The following is a 26996-nucleotide window of genomic DNA, read 5'->3' on the forward strand; positions in this document are numbered from 1 at the left end:
TTATGCAACCCTAAGTACATTCTCTTTTCATTTGAATGATTTTGATAATTACTGTGGAATTACGGGTAATTTCGTTTGTGTTCGACGTCAATAGTGACTTTTTGTTTTCTGTTTTGTTATATCTTGTATTCACGATGTCGTATATTCATCTATCTCAATCCTACTGCTGTGAAAAAGCGGATTTGTTTGGTGCCTGATCAACGATCATACATCAACAGATAGAGACTACTTTAACGATTTTTTTGTTTGATTTTTTTTCTCAAATTCAAATTACTCAAATGTGATTTCGCGCCGCTGTTAATTAATTTTAGCGCGAAAATTTGATTCAAACTGGGTCACCACAACGGTATTTTGTGAATTATGAATGCAGCTGAATGTCGCGATTTGATGGATATTTTTAACATAAATTAAAAGAAAAATCGGGCATTTTTGGAAAAATGTCCTTCGTGTTCACAGGACCGACGCAAAACATTTTCAGTTATATTTATTAACAATAAATTAAAAATTTGCTAGAACGCGTTACTTTTACGCCAAAACGACACGCCGATGTTGTCGCTATCAAATCGAAATCAAAACTTAACCCAAAGGGCCAACACGATGAGATTGCAAAAATTATTTTTGATATTTTAGCCGGAAAATTGCACATTTTCGGAGTTAATTTAATCATGTTTAAACAAATTGAATTGTTTTTAATAACTTCATGGTTCTAGGAAAACGGCTTTCGGTTTAATTATGACATATTGATACTTATTAGATTTAAACAGTAAATAATGTTAATTATGTTTAAATATTGTTTACTGTATCATGATAATTTATATTTTTTTTATTTGTCAAATATACGAATCACGGAACTCCGTTTTCGCGCAATTTTGGAAAAATATCCACTTTCTATCGTGTTAACCGCACTAATGCAAAAGATTTTTAATAAGTCAACCACAGTAAATACTTAACTTTCACAGCACTAACGAAAGAAGTATCATTTACTCTACAGCAACAATGTCCAATGTAATCATGCCAATTTTGTTAAATCAAAAGCTGTTGCTTGTTTCAAGGTATACTTTTTAATATCACCTCATTATCAAATAATATAAGCTTTTAATGTGAGGCAATGCCTCAGCAATGAATTTGCGCCCTATTATTATTTTTATTATTTCTGACCGATACATTTCTGGCTAACAAAAAGTTTTTTTTCTAATATTTTAACAATAAACGTGAAAAATTATTATTCTTATCTTGGTAGATGGATATTAACTGTTTTGAAGAATTCAGAAGAATCTAGAAAAAACAAGAAGAATCTGAAAAAGCCTACAGGGATTTGAAATGATCTGGAAAATTTTGAAAGACTCTGAAACAATAATATGAAAGGTGGAAAATTCTGAGAGTATCGAAAAAATCTGAAGAATCTGAGAGAATTTAAGATTTTTTCAAATTCTTTGGATCCTTTCTGATTCTCTTTTTCAAATTTTTCGGATTTTTTCGAATTGTTTCAGATTCCTTCGAACTGCTCAGATTCTTTTAAATACATCATCAGAAATCCTCAAGATTCTTTAAAATTTTTCAGTTCTGTTCAGATTGTTTTAGATCCTTACAAATCCTTTCAGATTCTTGCAGACTCTTCCAGATTTTTCTAGATTCTTTTAGATTTTGCTAGATTCTTCGAGATTCATTCCTTGCTAGGAATCCAAAGGAATCTCTAAAAATCTAGAAGAATCTAAAAAAAACTCGAAGAATCTGGAAGAATTTGGAAAAATCTGCAGGGATCGGAAATGCCCTCAAACGATCTGTATACAACTGAAAAATTGGTCTAAAGAGTTTAGACAGTACTTCCCTCGCTGTCGGAAACCTGACGACTGCATGTCTATTATGTTTTTTTCGCAGTAGGTTTCATTATTTTTTTTGAGTCACCCGGTATATGCAAATTCAAAAAATATGAATGGAATGATAAATTACAAGTACAGACTCATCATATTTTGTATATTCTAGATAGGATTTATTCGGCAAACTTTTGAGCTGACGTCATCAGTTTTTTGTAGAAGATAACCAAATATATTTTGACTAAAAATTTATTATGCTCTTTATAACCTTAAAACATTTGCAAGATTTCAAAACATTCGGTTCTGGAGTTCCTGATTAAACCAATAAAATACATTTACAAATTCATTAATTTTTTTGGGTCACCCTGTATATGCAAATCCAAAAACTATGAATAGAATGATTAATCACAAGAAAAGACTCATCATATTTTGTACATTTTAGATAGGATTTATTTAGCAAAATTTTGTGGTGACGTCATAAATTTTTTAGGGGGGATGAGCAAATACATTTTGATCAAAAACTTACCATGCTTATGATAACTTTAAAACACCTTCAAGATTTCAAAGCATTCAGTTTTGTAGTTCCTGAGTAAATCAATAAAATAAATTTACGTATTCATTAATTTTTTTGAGTCACCTGTATACGCAAATCCAAAAAATATGAATATAGTGATAAATTACAAGTACAGACTCATCATATTTTGCACAGTTTAGATAGGATTTATTCGGCAAACTTTCGACCTGACGTCATCAATTTTTTGGAGGGGATAAGCAAATATATTTTGACTAAACATTTATTATGCTCTTTATAGCCTTAAAACATCTGCAAGATTTCAAAACATTCGGATTAGCAGATTCAAAAATGAATTGCAAAATGTTGTTTTATAATTTTAATTTTTTTCCAAAAATCTGGACGTTTCGGGTAAAAACTCAATCCGGAGTCGTAAACTACATGCAGAGATAACACTACATGTTTAGGACTATATTATTTTATACAATTTAAAACCCATTGACTATGTACAATTTTGAAGTGACGTCATCACATTAGTGGTGGAGATGATTAGACAAATTTTACATGATATTCCTAATACTTATAACTACAAAATTTCACAACAATCGGTCCAGTAGACATTATCTGTCTAATAAAAATCCGGGACGGCAGACAGACGGACAGACGGATGGACAGACGGACAGACGGACAGACAGACGAAAATGGGAGAGCTATTTCTTCGTCTTTTAGGGGTCATGAAAGATCGAGAAAACGTAAAAGTAGAGAGTCGGCCGACGGACTCGATTACAATACTTCCTTTGCTTACGCTCGGGAAGTAAAAATTTGAAAGAATCTTGAGGATTCCTGACGGTGACTTTGAAAGAATCTGAAAAAATTCGAAGAGAGATTCAGAAAGAAAAGGAAAGAATCTGGAGAAATTTGAAGAAATCTGAGAGAAATTGGGAGATTCTAAAAGAATTTGTGAGAACCTGAGAGGATCTCGAAGAATCTAGAAAAATCTAGAAGAACTTAAAAGAGTCTGCAGGGATCTGAAAGTATTTGTAAGGTTCTAAAACGATCTGAATAGAACTGGAAAAAATTCGAAAGAATGTGTAACAATCCGACAGCATCCGGAATAATTCGAAAGATCCAAAAGAATCCGAAAGGAAGACTCTATAAAAAAAGGAAAGAATCTGAAAACAGCACAAGAATCTGAAGGAATCCAAAAAAATCTGAGGGAATATGAAACTAAGAATCGCAAAGAGTTAGAAAGAATCAGAAGGGAACGGAAAGAATCTCAAGGAATCTAGACGAATCTAGGTAAACTTGAAAGAATCAGGAACAGTCTGCAGGGATCTGAAAGGATCCAAAGCGATCTTGAAAAATTTGAGAGGACATGAAACGATTTGTAAAGATCTGAAAAATTCGGAAGAAAACTGAGAGAATTGAGAAAATTTGAAAGAATAGAAAAAAATCTCCAAGAAAGTGTATTTTTTTTTTTAAATGTCCGCATTAATTTGTCAACGTATTCTCAGAGCCAGGAATTTGCTGCAAACTACTTTAGGTAAATCACACACAGTGGCCATTTTTAACAAAATTTATGGAAAACTTGGTATCGATTATTTTACAGAAATTAAGACACATTTTTTTCCGAAATTCTTGAAAATAAAATTAATCAAATACGAAATAGATTTTCTGGGATAGAAAAATTACACATTTTTGGCGTGCTTAATTAATGTTTCTAAAATTTCATTTTTTTCGAAAAAATTTCCATTTACAAATTACAATATTATACGACCCTTCTCATTATACAATTATGTATCATATTTATAGATTTTTATAGTTTGAATACAACTCCCAGGGGTTGAAAGTAATTCAATTTCTTTTCAAGTAATGAGTAATTGTAATGCATTACTTTTCAAAAAATGTAATGAGAAAAGAGATTTTGCAATTACTTTTAACCCAAATACTTAAAAATATTGTTTTTTTTCTCTACGAATCGTTTAACTGACCTGGGGGGATTATTACAAAGGAGTTAAAATCTAAAACGGGTTTAGCACAGAATTTGTTAAGAAACCAGGTAACCATAATATTTATACACAAGCTCTTCATCATTTTAAGGGTGAGCTAAAGTATATTCCAGCATAGGAAAATACATATAAAATTTGCCCAAGTTTTTGCCAAAGTATACGTCCGATTGTAATAAACTTCACACCATTGAAATGAACGTAAAAAATCCTATCTAGACTGCGTTTGTTTTTTTAATTTTGTTGTCAAAAAAAACTACAACGGGTTAAAATTGTGATGAGTATGAGGATTATCTGGTTTTCGTTATTTATGGATCAATTTTAAATATAAATGACACGTTAGATCTATTAGGGCCATTGAAATAATTAATGGTCAAAATTCTCAGGAACTTGAAGTCATTATTTTATACTTTGTAAAGGCAACCAAACAAACTAGGGTTGCATATTTTATAAAATTTAATCACCACAATGTTCCTTATATTGCCACCTGTTATATACCTACTATTGCCAGTGGTAATATTTGGAAGAATCATGATAATAGTAGGAATAATGAAAAAAAAGACAACATAAAACAACAAGAGACAAATAAAAATTTCTTTATTATTATTATTATTATTTTATCATTCAATAAAAAGTAAAAATTGCTTACAACTAAATAAAAATACAGAATTTTATTTTATACAGCAAATTAGCATACGACAATATTTGGAGCACCATGTTCCAAATAATGTCATCTACATAAATTTATAAAAATGTTCAAAAATCATCACTGTTGATATTTTTTCCAATTTAGTTTTTTTTTTTTTATAGAAAGAACACTTACTAGTTAATCTATTAACGAAAGTTTAGCTTTTAGATTCTAAAACATAATTCTGCCAGAACTCCATTTGTCTTATAAAAAAACTATTTGTATTCAAACCATTAATTTATTGTCTTTCCAAATATAGTGTATTTTTTACTTTTAATAAAAACGAAGTTTAAATTTATACTAACTAATATTAATGGGGTTTATTTATGTAACGTATGTTGCGTATCATTTAACAGTCTCTTCATCACCATGCTGCAAAATTATGTGATTTTTGAAAGAATAGTGGGTTTTAAAAGTAATGAGCGGGCACTTTTTGCAGTGATACAATTACTGACTTATTTATTTAAATGGGCTTTATTTGTGTGAGTTGTTAAACATGCTTTGTATTTAGTTTTGTAAGGACACTTTTCACATTTATAAGATTCAAGTTTCTCTTCGCCACCATGTTCCGAATTTATGTGCAATCTTAAAGAAGTCGGATTTTTAGCTTTGAATGGACACTTTTCACATTCATACTGTTTACCCTCCCGTTGATCTAAATGCTGCCTTTTTATATGAGTTGCTAAATATGATTTGCATTTACCTTTATATGAACATTGATGACATTCATACTTTTTAACATTCTGTTCATCTGAATCATGCACTTTCACGTGAAGTTTTAAATTTGATTTGGATTTAGTTGTATATGAACATTCATCACATTCAAACAGTTTTACTAATTGTTCATTTGAACGATGGGTTTTCATATGAATTTCTAAATGTGATTCGCTTTTAGCTTTGTATGAACATTCCTTGCATTCATACCATTTAACATTCTGTTCATCTAAATTATGCCATTTCATGTGAATTATTAAAGATGATTTGAATTCAGCTTTATATGAACATTGTGTACATTCATACGAACTAACATTCTGCTCATCTAAATTATGCATTTTCATGTGAAGTTTTAAATATGATTCGCACTTAGCTTTATATGAACAATCTTTACATTCATACCACTTAACATTCCGTTCACTTAAATGACATCTTTTCATGTGAGATTTTAAATATGGTTTGCATTTAGCTTGATATAAACATTCTTTACATTCATACAATTTAACATTCTGTTCATCTGAATGACACCTTTCCATGTGATTTTTTAAATATGCTTTGAATTTACCTTTATATGAACATTTTTCACATTCATACCATGTAACATCCTGTTCAGCTGAATGACGTACTCTCATGTGAGCTCTTAAATATGCTTTCAATTTAGCTTTATATGAACATTCTTCACATTCATACCATTTGACATCCTGCTGTTTTGAATGATGCATTTTCATGTGAAACCTTAAATATGAGTGGCATTTAGCTTTATATGAACATTCTTTACATTCATACCATTTAATATCCTGTTCACCTAAATGACATCTATTTGTATGAGATTTTAAATATGATTTGAATTTAGCTTTATATGGACATTCTTTACATTCATACCATGTAACATCCTGTTCACCTAAATGGTGCTTCTTCACATGAACTTTTAAATGTGATTCCAATCTAGTTTTATATGAACATTCTTTACACTCATACCATTTAATATTCTGTTTATCTAAATGATGAATTATCATGTGAACGTTTAAATTTGTTATATATTTAGTTTTATATAGACATTTTTCACATTTATACCACTTAATATTCTTTTCATCTGAATGCTGTAAAAGTATGTGAGTTTTTAATGACTGTTTATGTTTACTTTTGAACTGGCACTTTTTGCATTCATACCATTTAACATCTTGTTCATTCAAATGGGTGGCATTTATGTGTCGTTTCAAATCTGATAACTTCTTAAATTTGTACGTACATTCCTTGCATTCATACCATTTAATATCACTTTCCTTCTGATGGCGTGTCTTCATGTGTCTTTTTAGTGGGTTTTTGTGTTTAGCTTTGAATGGGCAGTTGGCGCAGTGGTACCATTGTGTTTCATCATCATTAAGGTGTTTCAAAATTTTATGTTCCTTTAAAAAGTGTTTCTGTTTATACATGTTTCCACACTCATCACATCTGTACATTTGAATACTTTTTTCCTCTCCTACGCATTGTCTAGTATGTTGACGCCACTTTATCAAAAAATTTGTTTCAAAGCTACATTTTTCACAAACATATGTTCGAATATGGTGTTTTCCAATTATCACATCTTTGTGGCTCCTTTTAACGCTATGATACTCTTCTAGGTGCTGTTTGAAAACAAGTACCAGTTCTGTTTCAAAATTGCAATAATTGCAGTAATAATTTTCAATATTAGCCGTCTCACAGTCAAAAGGGAAGCTCAGTGAACGAAGTCGTTCAAAATGATTAACAACATGTAGAAATAATCGATTTTTCAAGGAAAATGTCACACGTGGAAACGCGTTGGATTTTTCTACAGTTGACATTTTTATTCACCTACAATTATTTTATCATCAATTTACTTGAACACCAAATTTAAGTTTTTCTTACTTACTTTTTTGTTAAAAACCATCAAAATGCCACTATACGTAAGAACAATGCATTTTCCAAGGAAAGCGTCTCACGTAAAAACGCTTCAGAGTCCTCCTGGGTTAACAACTCAATTTGCCTAAAATTACTTCATTACTATTTTTTTTACTAGAAAACAAATTCTTACCTTATATTCTAATTAAACACTATTCAACACATAACACCAAATTGTTGAACAAAATTTAATTTTTTGGGTTAACCTAAACTTGTCGCTTGTCACTGCTTTCTTAACTTATTTGGAAACAGCTGCACACCACCTGGACACACAAACTTGCGCAGATGTCAAAACTGTGTAGGAGATAGTCCACTTTTAAATTCAAGGGATGTACGTTACTCATCGGCGTACGTCAGACATTTGTTATTTATGCTCAGCATTGAATAATTTCCAAAGTTTTGAGTGAATTTATCTTCATCGGGGTCAACTGACCCCCGCGGGTCTACTTAAGGGTTGAATGTTTACTAAACTTCATTACTTAAGCTTGGTTTTGTAATTAATATTTCAATTCTGATGGTAGCCCTATTTGAGGCATCTGCGGTACGCCATTGGAGAAATGTAACTTGTCAGGACCGGATGAGCAACTGTGCTCTGGAAGAATCGAAATTTATGAGACAACTTTTCAAGATATTTATGTGCAGACTGCAGATGAACAAGTAAAAATAAATTTGAACTAAAAAACTAAATGTACTAAACAGAGTTGAGAATTGGAATTTTACGCAACTTATTATACATTTTACTATCTTTCACAGTATACCTAAGTAAATGCAGAATCGTTAGGACAAATGAACAAGTGTACAATATAAAATTAGTACCTGCTAAAATATTAAATAAATCGTCTGACATCTGAAAGACTTGTTGATTTGAAGCTATAATATAAAAATAATAAAAAAAGAGGATATTTTGTTCGAAAGTTACACACCATAGTCTATGGTATCGAAAAAAAAGAATGTCACATTCTTTATTTTTATTTAAGTTACTAACGTTTTTCACAAATTGAAACAATTTCTTCAACAATTATCGGCAAAAAATGTTAATAACTAGCCCTGAGCATAAATAGTGTCTATGATAAAAACACCTTACTTAACATCAGTGTCGACCTAAAATTCAAAACCTAAATTTTAAATATACACAATGTCGATTTGATCTCATGTGATCGTTCGGTTATTTGACTGTGCTTTTTGTGTCGAAAAGTTTTATTTTTACTTGTCGAGCGTAGGTAAGCTAAGGAAGTATAGCAATCGAATCCATCGGTGTCATGACCTATAGAGTACGAAAACAGTCTCCCGTTCCCGTCTGTCCATCTGTCTGTAATCTCCGAAACTACTTGACCGATTGTTGTGCTATTTTGTACGTATACCAGGAATATCATGTAGGTGGTTAAATGCTAACTAAAATTTGGCTAATCATCCCCACTATCAATATGATGACGTCAAATTCAAAATTTATAATATATTTTTTTTTATTTTATAAAATAAGATACACCTGCACTTGTAGAGTGTGAATCTGTGTCGCATTTTCACCCTAGACACCCAGAATTTTTGGAAAAAAATCAAAACTGAATAGCAATATTTTGCAATATAATTTTGAAACTGCAACATTTTTCTTCGCTTACTTACAATTTGATGAAGACACTGCGGTGACCCAATTTGAATTAAAATTTCGCGCTGAAATAATTTGAATTGGAAACAATAATTCAGTCAAAAAAATCATTAAACATAGCCTGCAATTTGATTAATTGTTTGTAAATTCACAGTTCATGTTAGGGTTTTAATCGTTAACTGGTGCTAACACAATTTAACGGACATTAGATTTATTTAGATAAATACTTGCTAAGAGATTTCATGAAATTAACTGTGTCAGGACTCGTTTGATTTTGTTTGTCTAATTGCGAACAACGTTTCTGGATGCTAATACTTAAGTGTTACATTATAACACTTCTTAATTGTTCACACAAGATTGCTAATAGTTCATTTACGGCAGTTAAGTTAACCTAACGTTGGAAAAAGACCGCAGAAAAGTACACTAAAATTCATAATGTCGTGGACTGAGGGACGATGGGATTAAAGATTTCTTTTTTTCCTCGCAACGCCTGATGCATTTTGTGTTTATTTATTATGTGTTTTGTTTGGAATAAGCAGTTCACGATATAAACCCTTCAAACAAATTGTTTAAGTAACCAATCACTTGGATCATGGCATAATGTAACCTCATATATACTGATTTCCATAAAAATTCAAACACCTCGAAGGAGTTAAGACATTTTGTTTATAGACATTATCGGATCCGATATGGGGACAGTCATGGAAGAAATGATTAAAATTTCAACAAAAACTATTGTAATGGGTTGGTATGGGATTGATAACTAGACGTTACACTAACTGTAGTTTATTTATCACTTTTGGTCGTTTATAATAACACGGTGAGAATGACTATGTCATTACAATGTACTTATTCTTATTGTTATTTTTACATTTTTGTAGTTCCTTTTTACACTTTTTGAAAATGCGTTTTTAATGGTAAAAGTATATACGTCACTGAACAGAAGGTGACAGAAGGTTATATTAATTGACTTTCACACTAAGTGGATCTTAATAGCTACTTACAAAATAATGAACAAAAATAATAAAACATAGATAATGAGGAGATAGGTACATTACACTATTAACGTTATCTTACCCTTTTTACCTTTTGAAAACAACGTTTCGTCTAGCAGAATTTTGCTTTGCTAGTTGATTTACATTAGTTGTCTAGAAAATTTTAGGGCTATTGCGTAGAAAAGAAAGTGAAAAATGTCCAAACGTCGTGAGCCGGTTCATTTTCATCAATAATTGAGTGAGTTTGAAAAAGGCCGCATTGTCGGTATGACAGAAGTTGGTTTTTCAATACGGCAAATTGAGTAATATTTTATCTTCACAAGTTTTATTTCACACCAGGTCTTTTGTTTCTATAAATCTTTGCTAGTTTTTGTTTTGTAAATATTTTGTGGATGAATGTTTCCATCATATAAATTATCTGATGTCCAATTTCAATCTCAAATAAGAACTATTCGTAGTTTTAAATTTCACAAGATTGTAGGTACGCCGAATTTAAATGTTGTTTATTACCCTTTTTGAGACTTTGACATTTGTACAGTTGTTCAGTTGTAGTTTAATATCAGAATTATAAGAATTGAACATTTAAATAGAATTGAGATTAAATAACACAGAAACACGTGGTGGAAGCGGAGTGCGCAGTTCCTAGTCGAGCTGGCAGGATTTATTGCGCCATCTGCACAAAAATGCTGTCGACTTGACCCAATAGTCGAGACTCAACTGCCAGTTTTCTGTCCCCGTTTACTTAATTATTTATTAAGGTATTTTATTTCGTAAAGCGCAATGGATTTTTTAATACAATTTCTACTAATGTACCTTTTTGAAAATTTAAAATTGATCCATAAATAACGAAACCAGATAATCTCATATTCATCACAATTTTAACGCGTTGTAGTTTTTTTTTTGACAACAAAATTTAAAAAAACGGAAAATCAGTCTGGTTAGGGTTTTTTACACTCATTTCAACGTTTTGAAGTTTATTACAGTCGGACGTATACTTTTGCCAAAAACTTGTGCACAAGTTAATATGTAGTTCGCTATGCTGGAATATGCTTTAGTTCACCCTTCAAATGATGAAGACCTCAGGTAAATTATGGTTACCTGGTTTCTTGACAAATTCTGTGCTAAACTCGTTTTAGATTTTAACTCCCGACTGGGTTAATTTTCTTTTTGTGGGGACGAACCAGATATAATAATCCCAGTTGGACAGATAAAGGATTCGTAGAGAAAAACAAAACAATATTTTTGAGTGTTTGGTGTGATAACCCAAACATCCCGCCTTAAATTGACATGTGAAAAAAAATTGAAAAGTTAGCGAAAAATTCAAAATTTCAAAAATTTTTAGTCTTGGCTGTGATTGTATGACAAAATGGAACCTAGGTTGTGTGCGTGTGTGTTTTTTCTGTGACGGTATGCGTTCATTAATAACACAAATACAATCAGTGGGTCCACTTATTCCCGGTTTCCCCGGTACGTAGGTAAAATGCGTTGCCTCTACAAGCGTTTATTGTAAAATTGATTGAATCGTGAATGGTAAGATGGTATTTAAAATACCATCTTACCATTGCTTAGTATTAACGGACCTCAGATTTATTACTCTTCAGGATTAGGTATCTTTAAATATGGATAATACTGAAGGCTACAACATAAAAATGATTGTATTTAAAATATCAAAGTTTCGGTAAACATATGATTAAAAGGCTTACTATTAGTCACATAATACTATTAATAGACTTCTTACCTGTATTCTTGCGTATGGAACCACCATCACCAACATGAAATGCCAAAATTACTCTTACAATAACTAAACTACCAACTACTAAAAAACGTAAAATAAAAAAGATGTATCTGTATCTGCGACATTCATTTTTTATCTAGATGCAAATATTTTGTGGTTAAAATTGATTTTATCTATATACAGATAATAGATAACCAATTATCTAGATAATACCCAACACTAGTCTCGGCTATTGGGACACATCATCTCGATCGTCCCTGATTTCTATTCTAGGCCTGCATGCTTTCTGCAGATGGCGCGCTCGACAAGGAACCGCACACTCCGCTTCCGCCAAGTGTTGTATTATTTACCTCAATTCCATTTAAATGTTCAATTTCCATAACTCTGATATCAACTGCAATCGAACTAGTACTAAAGTTTCAAAAATAGCAATAAACAACATTTAAATTCGCCATACAGTCTCGCGAACTTTTAAACAGCAAAGAATTTTTATCTGAGATCACACAATTTATATGATGGAAGCATTAATCAACAAAATATTTACGTGGTCAAAAAAAACTACCAAAAATTTATAAAACAAAAAAGATATGGTGTGAAATAAAACTTGTGCAGACGAAAAATTACGTGAGGTTAGGAACTGCAGAGCATAAAAATTTATGTTCAATTTAAATTATCCTCAAAGACAATTACTACGGCTAAGATTGAGAGAAAAATTGCATCAGGTGAAAAATTGCAAAGTTTATAAACTTACATGAGTTTAATCTTTGCCACACTTTATCAATGATTCAACAAAGAATTTACCTAATGTTAAATTATGCCACATTTTATCAACGATTCAACAAAGAATTTACATGATGCTAAATTATGCCATTATCCAAGTGATTGGGTACTTAAAACAATTAGCTTTGAGAGTTTATATCGTGGACTGAGATTTAGTTTACAGAAGAATAATTTGCAATAAATTGTAGTGTAGTTTAAACAAGAAAATATAATTAACAGAATTGAACTTCAGTATTTAATCATTACGATAAATTCAAGAAAACGTTGTAACAGTGAAACCAAATCTTTGAAAGTATAAAAAAAGCATTAAAAGATATAAAACAAAAATATAACACAACTCAAAAACGTAATAAGTATAACTCAAAAATTGGTAAGGAACATTACAGTAGGTGCGTGGTCAACGTCCATCAAACAACATAAGTGTTTAACCAATAATTTCAATGCAAATTAATCTTTAAAAATATAAAACTCAAAACGTTATCCATTCGAGAATACAAAGGGCGACTTATCATCAAAATTAAACTGAACTTAAAAATATTAACAAAATACAAAAATTTAAACATTTTATGAAATCATGCACATTTTTGAAGATATCAACACTTACCCCTTGTGTAAGAACACAAACACACACTATCTGGCAACTGGTTAGAGGGCTTTGGCCTTTTATAAGTGATAAAGGAGTTGTTTACTAGTTACCTGTCTATTTGGGGTGTCGTAAAAGTATTTGTTTCCACTAAATTAGGCTTGATTAACTTTAATATGAAGATTTTAGTTGACTAAATGTGCTTTTTGATAATGTTAACAAATTTAAACCATGAAACTATAAAACTGGACAAAGACATTGTCCAGTAAAACGGTGCCAATATTTAACGGTGAAATTATAAACTTCTGATTCATATTGACATCTCCAAAAATAAGTAATTTATCGCCCGTTACACAGTTAACGATTAAACTCCTAACATGAACTGTGAATTTACAAACAATAAAACAAATTTACACCACTTGTTAGCGCCGGTAGAAAATTCGCATATTTCCGCTTGGAAAAACGGCAAGAATTAGCTACGCGTGTTGGGGAAACTGTATCGGTACGATTAATTTTCGTTAAACAGAGGCTCTCCCTTTTTTATTAACTACCAAACCAACTGGACTTAACCTAGCTTAACCACATAGTTTCACTCACACAAAATAAACCAAAAAAGACGTGTAACGACCCTCTAGCCACCAAATCAACTTTTACCAACCCTCTCAATAGAAAGTCCCTAGGAGAGTTACCAATTACCAGAAAAGTACGTGCACACGCTTGCCTATGTTTAACGATTTTCTCGATTGATTTTTTTTCAAATTCAGATTATTTAAATGCGATTTCGCACCACTGTTTTTTTTTTCAGCGCGAAATTTTAATCCAAATTCGGTCACCACAATATAAACTTCTGCTAAAATATGTTGCATTTGTATTTTTTGACAAAATGATGATTGGGTTAATTAAACTAAATATCCATGTATTGTCAATTGTTTTTTATTATAAAATATACGTTTTTATTAAGACCCACCACTGACCCGGAAATGACCGGCATTCAGGCAAGACTTCTATCATTACGGGTACTAAGACCAAGTAATGATATGCATTGATTTATTTATTTATCATATAGAAATATCACAATTAATTATTATAATATTGTATAAAAAAAAATTAAAGTACAATGTGTAATTTACTAACTAAAGTAAAAAGCAAACTATGTTGTAAAAAGGAGGTTAAGACATAATATGCTTTCTATGATTACATTCACACCAGTTTATCTATTTTCTCTCTCTTTCTATAGCGAGGTGTCACATGGTGTCGGTACGGAAAAACGTTAGCTCGTAGCTCGCACTCAACATCCTATTCCGGCGCGCATCGTATACGTGTTCTATAATACGAAAAGAAAAGAGTTAAAACTCCAATAATATTTAAGAAATTGGTAAAATGATTAAATTAATGTTTATTAAAATGTTTATGTTATACCTGTAAAAGTTGGTGATCTTCCAATTTTTTCTGCGCCCTTACTTTTCTCATATGCAACGCCGCTGCAGAATGTTCTTTATGTTGAAATGTTACTTTGTTCACTTTTCTCTTACGTAATGCATCTGCAGATGGTTCAATCGGAAATGGTAGCAGCTCGGTGGTGTTATAAATGTCGAGTAAATGAGACCGCATTTTTGGATGATCGTAGTTTTCTTTTGATGGGTCCCGGTTATGGAGTAACGATGTAGCAAACGCAATAGCGTAAACTGCGCAGTCTGTATTATTGGGTTGCTGTCTAACTTTATGAAATTTGTGTTGTGGTTTGTGCGGAAACAACTGATTCAAAAAAATTTCCATTTCTGGATACAAACTCTCCATATTTAAACTATCATATATATTGATAACATTTCCATCATAGTAAGTGCAAATCCAGTGGGTTATTTGACACAGTTGTCTAGAAACACCACTTATTATTTGGATATGCTTATGTAAATGACATATTGGTCGAATAAATTGTGGCAAGGCATTTAGACGAACATCGAGTGGTCTGAAATTTAAGAATCGATTTGCAATTATATCTTGAAAGTTATTAATATGTTCTCCACACAATTCACTACCGCTAATAATATCTTCCTTAAAATTTGCGGTGTTTTCTTGGCGTAATTTAATGTGTCTAATTGACGCTGCAGACGGCTGTACCGGTACAAAAGATGACTCATTTAGTTGAATAAGCATGGATTCCGGTTGGCTCACTGACAGCATTTGAGAATTATTATTCGTCGCCGATAACAATTTCTGCATTCGTTGTGTTTTTTTCTGTTCTCTGTATCTTCTACTTTTCTCAGCATTTTGCTCTTTCTTCAATGTAATTTCTGATGGCTCTTCTTGTTCATTATTCAATGCCGAAAACTGTAGTGCCTCTGCTTTCTTCCGTTCTCTATATTTTTTACATCTTTCAGCATTTTTCTTTTTCTTCAATGTAATTTCTGACGGCTTTTCTTGTTCATTATTCAATGCCGAAAACTGAAGTGCCTTTGTTTTATTCCGTTCTCTATATCTTTTACAATTTTCAGCATTTTTACTTTTTTTCAGTGTTATTTCAGGCAGCTCTTGTTCATTATCGAGTTCCCCTGCATCATACTTCTTTCTGTTTTTATTAACAAAAAAAGAAAAGCATAATTACAAATTTATGTAAAAATGTAAGTTTTTTTTTACAAACATATGCATATACATATATAATGTTGTAGGTAAGCGAAGAAAAATGTTGCTTCTCCGGTGGGAATCGAAGTCCACGTTTACCGCTTGCCGGGCGGGTGCCCTTACCACTAGACTACGGAGGAGCTTATCTTTCCTCGCTTACTACTACGTATTATTGTGCCGCCACAATGTAATGGAAAAGAGTTATTTCTTAAAATGGGTTTGTCAAGCTTTATGGTAGTAGGATACTATTATTTTTATTAATATTCATGCTTACTTGTTACGATTTCATAAAAATATTTTAATTTTGGAATGTTGACGAGCAACTTGATGCTCGATGATGAAATTAATGACTACTTTTCTACTATAAATTGTATAGTTTGTTTTCAACTAAGAACGGCTATTGAAATCTTTATCCCTAAATCTGTTGTTGCTAATAATAAATTTCCAAATTGGTTCTCCAAAGGCACTAAATTACTTATAAAGAAAAAAAAAATAGACTAAGCCATGATATAGGATACTTTAATAAATTCAAGGAAATCAGAAATTCTGTTAAAAGTTTAATTCATGAAGACTACAAGAAATTTATATCTTACACCAAAAACAATATCAATACCAACCCTAAATATTTTTGGACCTATGTCAATTCATTACGAAAAAACTTTGGAATGCCAAACTGGATGGTACACAATCAAGAAAATTCGAACAACCCTCAAATTATTTGTAATATGTTTGCTGATTTTTTTCAGAGTATATATACAAACCATCAAAACTAAAATATAGACGTCCCTAATTTAGATGTATTCCACAGTAATAATACTCTTGGCTCAATTAAAATTTCAAACGACATTGTATTTCACAAATTATCCAATTTGAAAAATAACTTAAATCCCGGTCCAGATGGTATTCCTGCCTTCTTTATAAAATATTGCAGTCCAACTCTTACTTGGCCAATTACCCTTCTTTTTCAACTTTCTCTCGATTCTGGCACATGCTCTGAACAGTGGAAATCCTCATTTATTATCCCATTGCATAAATCTGGCTCCAAAAATGAAGTTAAAAATTACAGACCTATTGCTTCTTTGTGCTCTTTATCTAAAGTTCTGGATTCTATTGTTTCTGACCACTTAATCTCAACATTTAAAAATAATATTTCCATCCACCAACATGGCTTTTTACCTAATCGTAGTACAGTAACTAACCTATTTGAGTATACTAATTATATCAACAACTCAATGGAACGAGGATATCAAGTCGATGCCATTTATACTGACTTCTCCAAGGCTTTTGACCGTGTTGATTTACAACTTATTTTCAATAAATTAAAATACTATGGCGTGATTGGAAGTATTTTATCTTGGATCAGATCTTATTTAACGCACAGAACGCAGGTAGTCAATTAAAGTTATTAATGTAACCTCAAGAGTACCGCAAGGCAGTCATCTCGGTCCAGTGCTTTTCCTTTTGTTTGTTAACGACATCACAAAGTGCTTTTCTCATTGCAAATACCTTCTTTTCGCTGATGATTTAAAATTATTTATGAAAGTTACTGATGTTAACGATACTCTAAAAATTCAGCACGATATAGATTCTTTTTGGGAATGGTGTAAAAATTCCATGAGCCCTAATATAGATAAGTGTAAAACCATTTCATTTACAAAAAGCAGTGTACCAATTGATACTTCATATCATATCAATAATAACGTATTGTCGAAAACCGACACAGTTTTAGACCTTGGTGTTACACTAGATTCTAAATTAAATTTCAGCGTCCACATTGACAATATTTTAAGTAAGAGTTTTCGCTTATGTGGTTTTGTTAAGAGGCACTGCAAAAATTTTAACAATATAATAGTAATTATTAAATTATTTTCTACGTTGGTGAGGCCAGTTCTCGAGTATTGTAGCATAATTTGGAATCCCTTCTATAAAATACATATTGATAGGATCGAAAAAGTTCAGAAGAAAATAGTAAACTTTATTTTATTTAAATTGAAGATTAGCAAAAATAATTATACGTACTGCGAGAGACTGAAGTTAATTGGTCTTCAATCACTCGAAACACGTCGTCAGTATCAAGTTATAACTTTTGGACACAAAGCTTTACATAGCAAAATTGACTGCCCCAAAATTGTAAATATGTTTACCTTGAGAGTTCCTTCCTACAATACTCGAATACATGAAATTGTAGCCATCGGTGTTCATCGTACACACTACGGTTATAATTCTCCATTTGTCCGTATTGCTAGGTATATCAACGCTATATCCGAAGATTTAGACCTGTTTCACTGTAGTTCCAAAACCCTTAGACGGTATTTGCTTTCATTGTAGAATGATGTATCCTAAATTATTTTTGCGAAATTTTGTTACGGTATTTTTTTTTCTTTTTGTTATATCTGTCTTTCTAAATTAGTTCTGTCTTTTCTAAATTAATTTTTATTTTTGTTCGCATGTATATTAGAAATTGCCTGTTATATACTATGTATTTTGGCAATAAAGGTTATATTATTATTATTATTATTAACTTTCCAACATGGAAATTAACAAATAAATGTAAATATTAATAAAATTGATATATTTCTACTACAAAGAATTTATACGAACACATTTTATTAAATAGTTTATTTTTAGGTACTCCTATAAAGGATATTATTTGTTAATTTCTATATTAGAAAAACTTTATTATCAAATTCTCTAAGGCTCGGTTTTACAATGTATAGTTAACTATCAAGTTCGAGTTAACTTCAAGTTAAATTTTTGACTGAGTTTTACAAAGCTTGGTTATGAAGTTAACTACTAGTTCCCTTGACCACCACTTCGACCGTGCCGGGCATTTAATTCTTTTTGTTTGTAAAATCGAATTGTTAGTTATTTAAGTTGTTTAGCCGTAAGTTTTATTATCTTAGACCGTGTAGCTGGTGGCAGGGAATAAACCCTATTTTTGTTATAAAATATCCTTACCGTTTTATTAATTACTCTCGAGTTTTCGCGGCAGCTCACCACCTGAATTCCGTGTCTCCGGTTTTAGAGCACCCCGGCGCTCCCTTCCCCGGAGAGGGAGCTGGCGCCCGAGCGACCGCCGCTCCTGACCGAAGGCGCCACTCCCGGCGGCGTGAAGGTAGCCGCATAAGCTTGGTCGACCAGACGTGTTTCTGACATCAGCGATACTAGTCGATCCAAAGCTTGGCACCCAAGTACGCCGCCACCCCATACGTTATCGGCGAGATTCCGGACCGTCACCGGACCTCCGGAATTTCGTCGCAACAGTCATAACCTTTTAAACTGTTCTGTGCTTTTAAATTCTGTGTGCAATTTGTCTTGGAGTATCTTCTTTACTTTTATACTTGTAATGGATTACCTTATGGATTTTGACATTAATGCATATAGTAGTGACGAAGAACAATTTCCCAGACGGCCAAAAATAATACGGAATCAACCAAATCATTTTGAAGAATGCGATGAAACAGACTTCATTGCAAGATTCCGATTATAGAAAAGAACGACGGAAAATTTGATAGAGGAAATAGAGGAATTAATTACACATCCTACTGAAAGGTAATTTTGTAAACATTAATTTTTAACAAGTCAAAATATTAATATCCTTTTTGTTTAATAGGAATGACTGTTTATCAGCCGAAAACCAGGTACTTCTGACCCTAAGGTTTTTAGCAACCGTTTTTAAGTGTAGCTGGTGGCTTTTGTGGTGTACACAAGTCGACAGCAAGTAGGACCGTAATAGTATTTAACAGTCGAGCCAGTCACCTTCTGGAGCCAGTAAAAACCCGTTACCTTGCGTGTATTGTTCAATATTTTATTTGTTTCTCGCTTGTGAATAACTATTATAAATTATTAAAACCTCTAGAAGGTCCAATATTTGAAGAAACATCGTATGAGCTTTAGACGTATTGCCTTGGAAGCGCACGACAGCATGGTACTTGTCATAGCATTTACTGTGTTGTCTAGTCCTGTCGTTTAGATTTTTCGATTTATCGTTTTCGATGTATTGAAATGAGTGTGGCGCAAGCTATATTACTGAGGAAGCAGCAATTGTAAGTGAAAATTTACCTGAATCAATTTTGGCTTTCATTTCAACTTATAATAGTTTAAAATGTTTAAAATACATGGCGGTATGAACACAACCAGGGCTGTAATAGTATATTATTAACTAAGGTTGTGAAGACAGACATTCTAGACCGAGCGCAAATTAGAACCTGAGACGCGCAGCGTCGAGGGCTCTAAAGCGCGAGGTCTAGAATTGGCTTCACAAACGTGGTTAATATACTATTTTTTCCACTAGTAGCCCATTTGAGGTTTGCGAATTTTCAAAATGTTTTTTCTGAAGTGCATCAATAAAAACGTGTACTCACGTCATTTTAGTAAGCTTTGGAATTTTATTATTTTTTGACAATCCAGAAATGGTCCAGAACTTTTGTTTTAATTTCCTCCATATTTCCCGTTTTTAATAAATTTTTGTGTGAAAAATGTTGTAAAGTGAACCATCATGTACCCCTCCTCATTCCGTCGTACTTACGCGACCGCGACAAATTTGGCTGAAAAAGGTATGGACCTTTTATCGTTAAAGCGACACGGGGAATGGAAATCCTCCAGCATAGCAGAAGGATACAACGACGGCTCGATCTTCAATAAAAAAAAATCGCCGAAATCGTCCAAAGCTCATCTACGGCAAATCAAGTCAAACCAAATCGGAATCATGATTCAGTTTCAGTCCCGTAAACTTCATTTTCATTCCCATCAACTTCATCAACTTAGTTTCACCAATTTATCCTCAATTTATAATCAATTCAGGGTTTGGAAATCATTCCAGGGCATAATTTAAAAGCAAATTTTCCAAAATGATCGTTTTCAGGTTATGTCTCAGTTTTTCTGACAGTTGTGGACAGTTGTCACATTAGGTGGCCAACTTCACGTTTACATTATTGACCAAGGTTCACAATTTTCCAAATTACAGACCTCTAGACAAGTCGACAATTAGCCATTGTAATGCTACTAGTGGAAAAATATTTTTGTACGACCATCGCTTTTTAGATCATTTACCGTATAGGTTTCCATAGCAGTAAGTTCAGTTTACGGGTTGCTACGACTAACAACTAAGAAGCGAACGGTAAGTAATCATACATTCAAGATTTTTTTTATTTTAAATTCTATGCGTGTTCGACTTCGACATTTTCGCTTTCAGAATCATTCATGATTGATATTTTAATCAAATAAATCACTCACCAATAGTCGCGGAAAGAAAATTAACTCGAAATCAACCCAGATCAAATCTAAATCGACAGCTGTCAAAATGGAAACTGATTTTTAAAATTGTTGTTTATATTAATCGAAACCATAGTAACAAATTTTAAATTAGTTAAAAAACGACCTTGTTGATGTTTGATATAAATTCTTTGAATTTATGAATTTGATAAAAAGACGCAAATCTTTTGATGGTCGTACAAAAAATAGTATAAGCATCACGAACGTTAAGGGGGTTTACTGGTCTCAGACAAATTGGAGACGTCGCTTCGCTCCGTCTCCAAACTTTTGCCTTCGACCAGTAAACACCCCTTACCGTTCTTAATACTTAATATACTATATGGGTAGCTCTTACTCAGATAAAATTGATTTTGGCAGACGCTGTACCCTCTGAGGAACTAGAGGGCGGGTGGGCGGGGCTAGTACTTGCAAAGATAAGACTGATTTTGGCAGACGCCATACCCTTTGAGAAAATAGAGGGCGGATGCGCGGGGCTAAGTTAAAACGTACTTTGTCAAATGACAAATATGAAATATATTTTGCCCTTTTTCTTAATATAGGTAGTCGTCTATTCTTGTTTAATCCTTGTTTTTTTTTTAGTATAGTTTTATTTCAATAACAGTATGATAGTTAATATGTTTTCAGTTTCTTGTTGGAAAAAAACTTTGTATATTAAGAAAAAATGGACAAAATATAAGCCCCACCCACCCACCCTTTCTCAATTCTGATGAATTTTTTATTCATCGTGGGCTCATTTTTAGAAATTACGATATGAAATATATTTTAAAAAAGTAGAATTTTCTAGAAAAATTTTGATTTTACAATTAAACTTCGCCCCTCGGTCTCATTAGGAATGAAAAAATCATCAGAAGTGACAAAGGGTGGGTGGGCGGGCCTTATATTTTATAATAACAGGATGATAGTTGACATGATTTCAGTTTCTTGTTGGGAAAAAAAACTTCGTATATTTAGAAAAAATGGGCAAAATATAAGCCCCACCCACCCACCCCTTCTCGATTGTGATGAATTTCCTATTCATCGTGGGCTCATTTCTGGAAATTACGATATGAAATATGTTGTTAAAAAGGTAGAATTTTCTAGAAAAATTTTGATGTTGCAATTAAACTTCGCCCCTCGGTCTGATTAGGAATGAAAAAATCATCAGAATAGAGATAGAGTGGGTGGGCGGGCCTTATATTTTGCCCTTTTTCGTAATATTGATAGTCGTCTTTTCTTGTTTAATCTTTGTTTCTTTTAATATAGAATTTTATGCATTTCAATAACAGTAGTTAACATATTTTCAGTTTCATGTTGGGAAAAAAAAACTTCGGATATTAAGAAAAAATGGGCAAAATATAAGCACCACCCACCCACCCCTTCTCAATTGTGATGAATTTCTTATTCATCGTGGGCTCATTTCTAGAAATTACGATATGAAATATGTTTTTAAAAGAGTAGAATTTTCTAGTAAACAATGTTGATGAAGAATTATTAGCTGCACAGGCGGTTGGTTTAAATTACAATTTAAACAACCAATCTCGTTTGAATTTAATAAATAACTATTTTGCACGTTCATAAAATGTTAATATGTAGTATTAATTTACATTTGCACTGTATATAACTTTTTAATTGTTTTTATTTTAATGTTTCACATGATTTGCTTAACGTTTTTTTAATTGTTTAGTGTTGTACTTGATGTTCATAATAAAACTACTCTAGTGATTGAATTTTTGTTTTATTGCTTAAAATTACGCAATTGTCTTTGCTTCAATCTCAACTCCATTTTCAATATCGCCATTTTTAACTGATGTTCGTCCAACAACTTTTGTTTTTGCAGCTTGATGAACTCAAGTTTCGCCTCAATGACAGAAATAGAATAACCTTTTTTTCCTTGGTCAACTCCAACTGAAAAATTAACAGAACTCATTTTGTGGACTTTAAAAACAATGCAACTTACATCTACTTTTCCCTCTTAATTTTTTGGAAGTTTGTTGAGAGAGTTTTTTTGGACAATATGCAGTCCAGTCCGTCTCTATTTCCTCCACGCCTTCTTGTCGATTACTTCCCGAAGGTCCTGGGACAATCTGTTCATATTCTGCCATCACATATTCCTCAATACTAGGGGGGTTATGAACTAAAAAGTGAAGATAAAAAATATTATTTCACGACTAATTATATATATTTATATATATATATACCTATTTTATTATCACAGTCATAACTACTGGGAAGCCCTTCAACTTGAACACCCATTAACTTTTTAACTTTTGCTTCTACTGGATTCAGCTCTTTTTCTTCGCTATCTCCTCCACCAGTTTTTCTAAAGCTCAAAATAATTTTTGAATGTTTTTCTTTAGTTTTTTTCTTTAAATTGTTATATTTGTTCCTCAATGTTTTTGTAGATCTAGCTCCACTAGTACTATTGGCATTGTACAAATCGGTCACTTTTTCCCATGCCTTTTCTTTATCTTTCCAGTGCTGAGCCCCAGATTGCTTATTCTCTATGACGTCTTTATTTTCTGCTATTATATCGATAAGTAAACTTTCGTCTTCTTTCGAAAAATTTGCGCTTCGCTTACTTCTGTCTTTTTTATCCATTCTACAATTATTATATAGGTAATCAAATACTTTGTACATTATAAAATATTGTTAAAACAATTAATATAGTGCTATTTGATTGTTACATACCTTTGTAGACAGTATACTCAATAACTTTATGAAAAGAAAATGTTATTGCAATTTTCAATCACAATATAAAAAAAACCAAGGAACTAATATAATGCGTGTATTCAAAACGTCAACAAAATGTGACAACACAGATTGACAATGCGAGCGAACAGCTGACTGGCCGCGCATGCTTACAAGTACAGTGTTTAGTACCAACGAAAGGAAATTTAATATTAACTTCTAGTTCCCCAACCAACAGTTGGAACGGGATTGAGGGCCGGTTTATCAATGCTCAGTTAAAAGTGTCTGTTAAGTAACTGTCATGTAAGGGTAACTAGCAGTTAACGGAGGTAAAATGTTTATCAATGCACGATGTTTCTTCCAGTTCCGTAGCTCGAAGTTTAGCTGTTACTCTCTTAAGTTGGTAACGCTCACCCCACTGGAAATGAGTTGTGATTGGTCAGTTCAAAACTACCCCGACCTTGAAAGTTCCATCAGATTCGATCCGCATTCGGTATTCAACGATTGTATATCGCGTTTCACGTGATCAACAATGAAAAAGCAAAATTTAGCATTAGAAAAAAAGTATTGGATATTAAAAATTAAACAAGTAGGTACACCTATAAATAAATACAGAGATCGAAAAAGAAATGGGATAAATTTTAGACAAAATTGGAAAACGGTGATTTTAATTCATTCTTATGTGTTTTAAAAGTAGGCGTCATAATTCTAATTTTAAACTGTACAATTTGACATTTAATAAAAAAAATAAATTACCCTACCACCGTGATTACGATAAACGGCTTGTCGTGCATGGCCTACTTCGATTAATTTCTTTTTCGATCTCGCGGTATTATTAGATAGGTTTTTAATTTTTGGTACCTACATTAGACCTGGAAAATAATCAGCTAATAACGAGTGTTTTTCTCATCTTTTCTCTGTCAATTTGTTCCACAACATAATCCTCATCAAAATATTGTTAAATTCGTAACAGATTTATTTGGATTTGTTAGGTTATGTTGCCACTAACTGGTGGATAACGCCTTAACTGACAGTTTGAACCACGGCCATATATAACAGGTCTGCGAACTCCGAGTTTAAAATGGTCTTTTTTCGAAGAGATCCCAGAAGGCCACGGGAGCTTAAAGTTCCTAGCGCCGTCTACTGGATACTATGATGAAACTGTCCACAATAATGAATGAAATTTGCGTAAAAATGTCCTTCAATGCAAGTTGTCACAAATGTCAGCTTTATAGGTTAGGTTTTGTGACATCTTTTTGAAAAATGAGGGGAAATATACGTCAAATGTCATGTCAAACGTCAGTCGATAGTGTAAATAGTACAATTAACTACCACATGGTGGCGGTCATCTTAAGCTCCCACAACCTACTACGATACCAGTTTTTAAGCGCCCGTTTTATGAAAATTTATGAATGGAGTTGAAACACCTTACTTATACCACCGTGGTTTGAACTGTCAGTTAATTTATCAGGCACTTTGACCACCAGTTTTGAGCTAGCGGGTAATGATAAACAGGTTAACTCACACACAAGCTTTAACTGCCAGTTACTTTAACTTAACTGCGCATTGATAAACCGGCCCTGAAAGACGCATTACTGATTTAACTATTAGTTAACTGTAACTACTAGTTGGCTGACCAGCACTTTTGACCAGCGATTGTACAACCAGGCCTAATCAAAGTTGCAAATATCTACAAAAAATCAACATTACTTACTCAAGTTTGTTGTGACTTTTCTCAGTTTCTGGTGGCTCACTTTCACTACTATCCATTGTCACAATAATGGGTTTAGCTTTGTATGGGCAGTTGGCGCAGTTGTACCATTGTATTTCATCATCATTAAGGTGTTTCAAAATTGTATGTTCCTTTAAAGACGGTTTCTGTTTATACATGCTTCCACACTCATCACATCTGTACATTTGAAGACTTTTTTCCTTTTCTATACATTGTTTAGTATGTTGACGCCACTTCATCAAAAAGTTTGTTTCAAAGCTACATTTTTCACAAACATATGTTCGGATACGGTGTTTTCCAATTAACACATCTCTGTGGCTCTTTTTAACGCTATGATGCTCCTCTAGGTGCTGTTTGAAAACAAGTACCAGTTCGGTTTCAAAATTGCAATAATTGCAGTAATAATTTTCAATATTAGCCGTCTCACAGTCAAAAGGGTAGCTCAGTGAACGACGTCGTTCAAAATGATTAATAATATGTAGAAGTAATCGATTTTTCAAGGAAAATGTCACACGTGGAAACGCGTTGGAGTCCCCTACAGTAGACATTTTTGTTAACCTACAATTATTTTATTATCAGTTTACTTGAACACTAAATTTACGTTTTTCTGACTTACTGTCTTATTAAAAACCATAAAAATCCCACTATACGTAAGAACAATGTGAACACAGTTTGGAGTCCTTCTGAGTTGACAATTCAATTTGCCTAAAATTACGTCGTTACTATTTTTTACTACAAAACAAATACAAATGATTACCTTACATTAGAATTCTAACCTAAACTTGTCTCTTGTCACAACTTTCTTAAACAACAAACATGCGCAGCACTCAATATGCGCAGATGACAAAATTGCGAAGATGCGAAGGAGACAGTCCACTTTTAAATTCAAGGGATGTACGTTATTCATTGGCGTACGTTAGAGTCAGACATCTGTTATTAATTTGTAATTAATATTGTAACTCCGATAGTAGCAGTTTTCAACATATTCATGTGCAAGTGAACAACTAAAAAATAAATTTGAACTAAAGAACTAAACATACTGCACTGTTTTAAAAACTAGGAATGTTATGCAATACATTATACACCATACTATCATTCACAGTACAGTAAATGCTGAATAGTTAGGAAAAATGAACAATCATACAAGCATTAAGTACCTGCTATTTTGACCTGACTGTTCAACCTGAAATATTTTAAAGAGGTAGCAATAAAAATGCAAACATTTCGTTTAAAAATACAAAGAAGAACAACAGAAGAATCATTTATGTTTTGAATTCATCTTCCTCGATTACCTATTATTACCAATGTTTCAAATGTTCAAAATACAACTATTAACTTAAATGTTACGTTTTAAT

At 32.4% G+C, this 26996-nt stretch overlaps 2 protein-coding genes across 4 annotated transcripts; both read right to left on the bottom strand.

The window, feature by feature from the left end:
* Positions 1 to 5063: 5063 nt before the first annotated feature.
* LOC135125801 (zinc finger protein 658B-like) lies at positions 5064 to 7916 on the bottom strand. Its single transcript, XM_064051491.1, has 3 exons — positions 7787 to 7916; positions 7625 to 7738; positions 5064 to 7566 (listed from the first exon to the last, which is right to left on the bottom strand). Exon 3 carries the CDS (start codon positions 7554 to 7556, stop codon positions 5475 to 5477), a length of 2082 nt encoding a protein of 693 aa, XP_063907561.1. The 5' UTR covers positions 7557 to 7566; positions 7625 to 7738; positions 7787 to 7916; the 3' UTR covers positions 5064 to 5474.
* A 6350-nt stretch (positions 7917 to 14266) lies between these two features.
* On the bottom strand, positions 14267 to 26494 carry LOC135125802 (uncharacterized). Of its 3 annotated transcripts, XM_064051495.1 has the most exons (6): positions 26399 to 26458; positions 26258 to 26346; positions 25624 to 26199; positions 23420 to 23820; positions 23179 to 23355; positions 22941 to 23126 (listed from the first exon to the last, which is right to left on the bottom strand). In XM_064051495.1, the coding sequence occupies exons 3-6, from the start codon at positions 26187 to 26189 to the stop codon at positions 22957 to 22959; spliced, it is 1314 nt and encodes a 437-aa protein (XP_063907565.1). In that variant the 5' UTR covers positions 26190 to 26199; positions 26258 to 26346; positions 26399 to 26458; the 3' UTR covers positions 22941 to 22956. The 3 variants fall into 3 exon arrangements, with proteins under 3 accessions (XP_063907564.1, XP_063907562.1, XP_063907565.1); XM_064051494.1 differs by lacking the exons at positions 22941 to 23126; positions 23179 to 23355; positions 23420 to 23820 and adding exons at positions 14267 to 14673; positions 14769 to 15915 and having other exon boundaries at positions 26404 to 26494; XM_064051492.1 differs by lacking the exons at positions 22941 to 23126; positions 23179 to 23355; positions 23420 to 23820 and adding exons at positions 14267 to 14673; positions 14769 to 15915.
* Between the last annotated feature and the right edge of the window lie 502 nt (positions 26495 to 26996).

Source organism: Zophobas morio, unplaced genomic scaffold (genome assembly GCF_036711695.1).
Source record: "Zophobas morio isolate AGI-343-1 ecotype UQ-CSIRO unplaced genomic scaffold, CSIRO_AGI_Zmor_V1 ptg000009l, whole genome shotgun sequence".
Lineage (NCBI taxonomy): Eukaryota > Metazoa > Arthropoda > Insecta > Coleoptera > Tenebrionidae > Zophobas > Zophobas morio.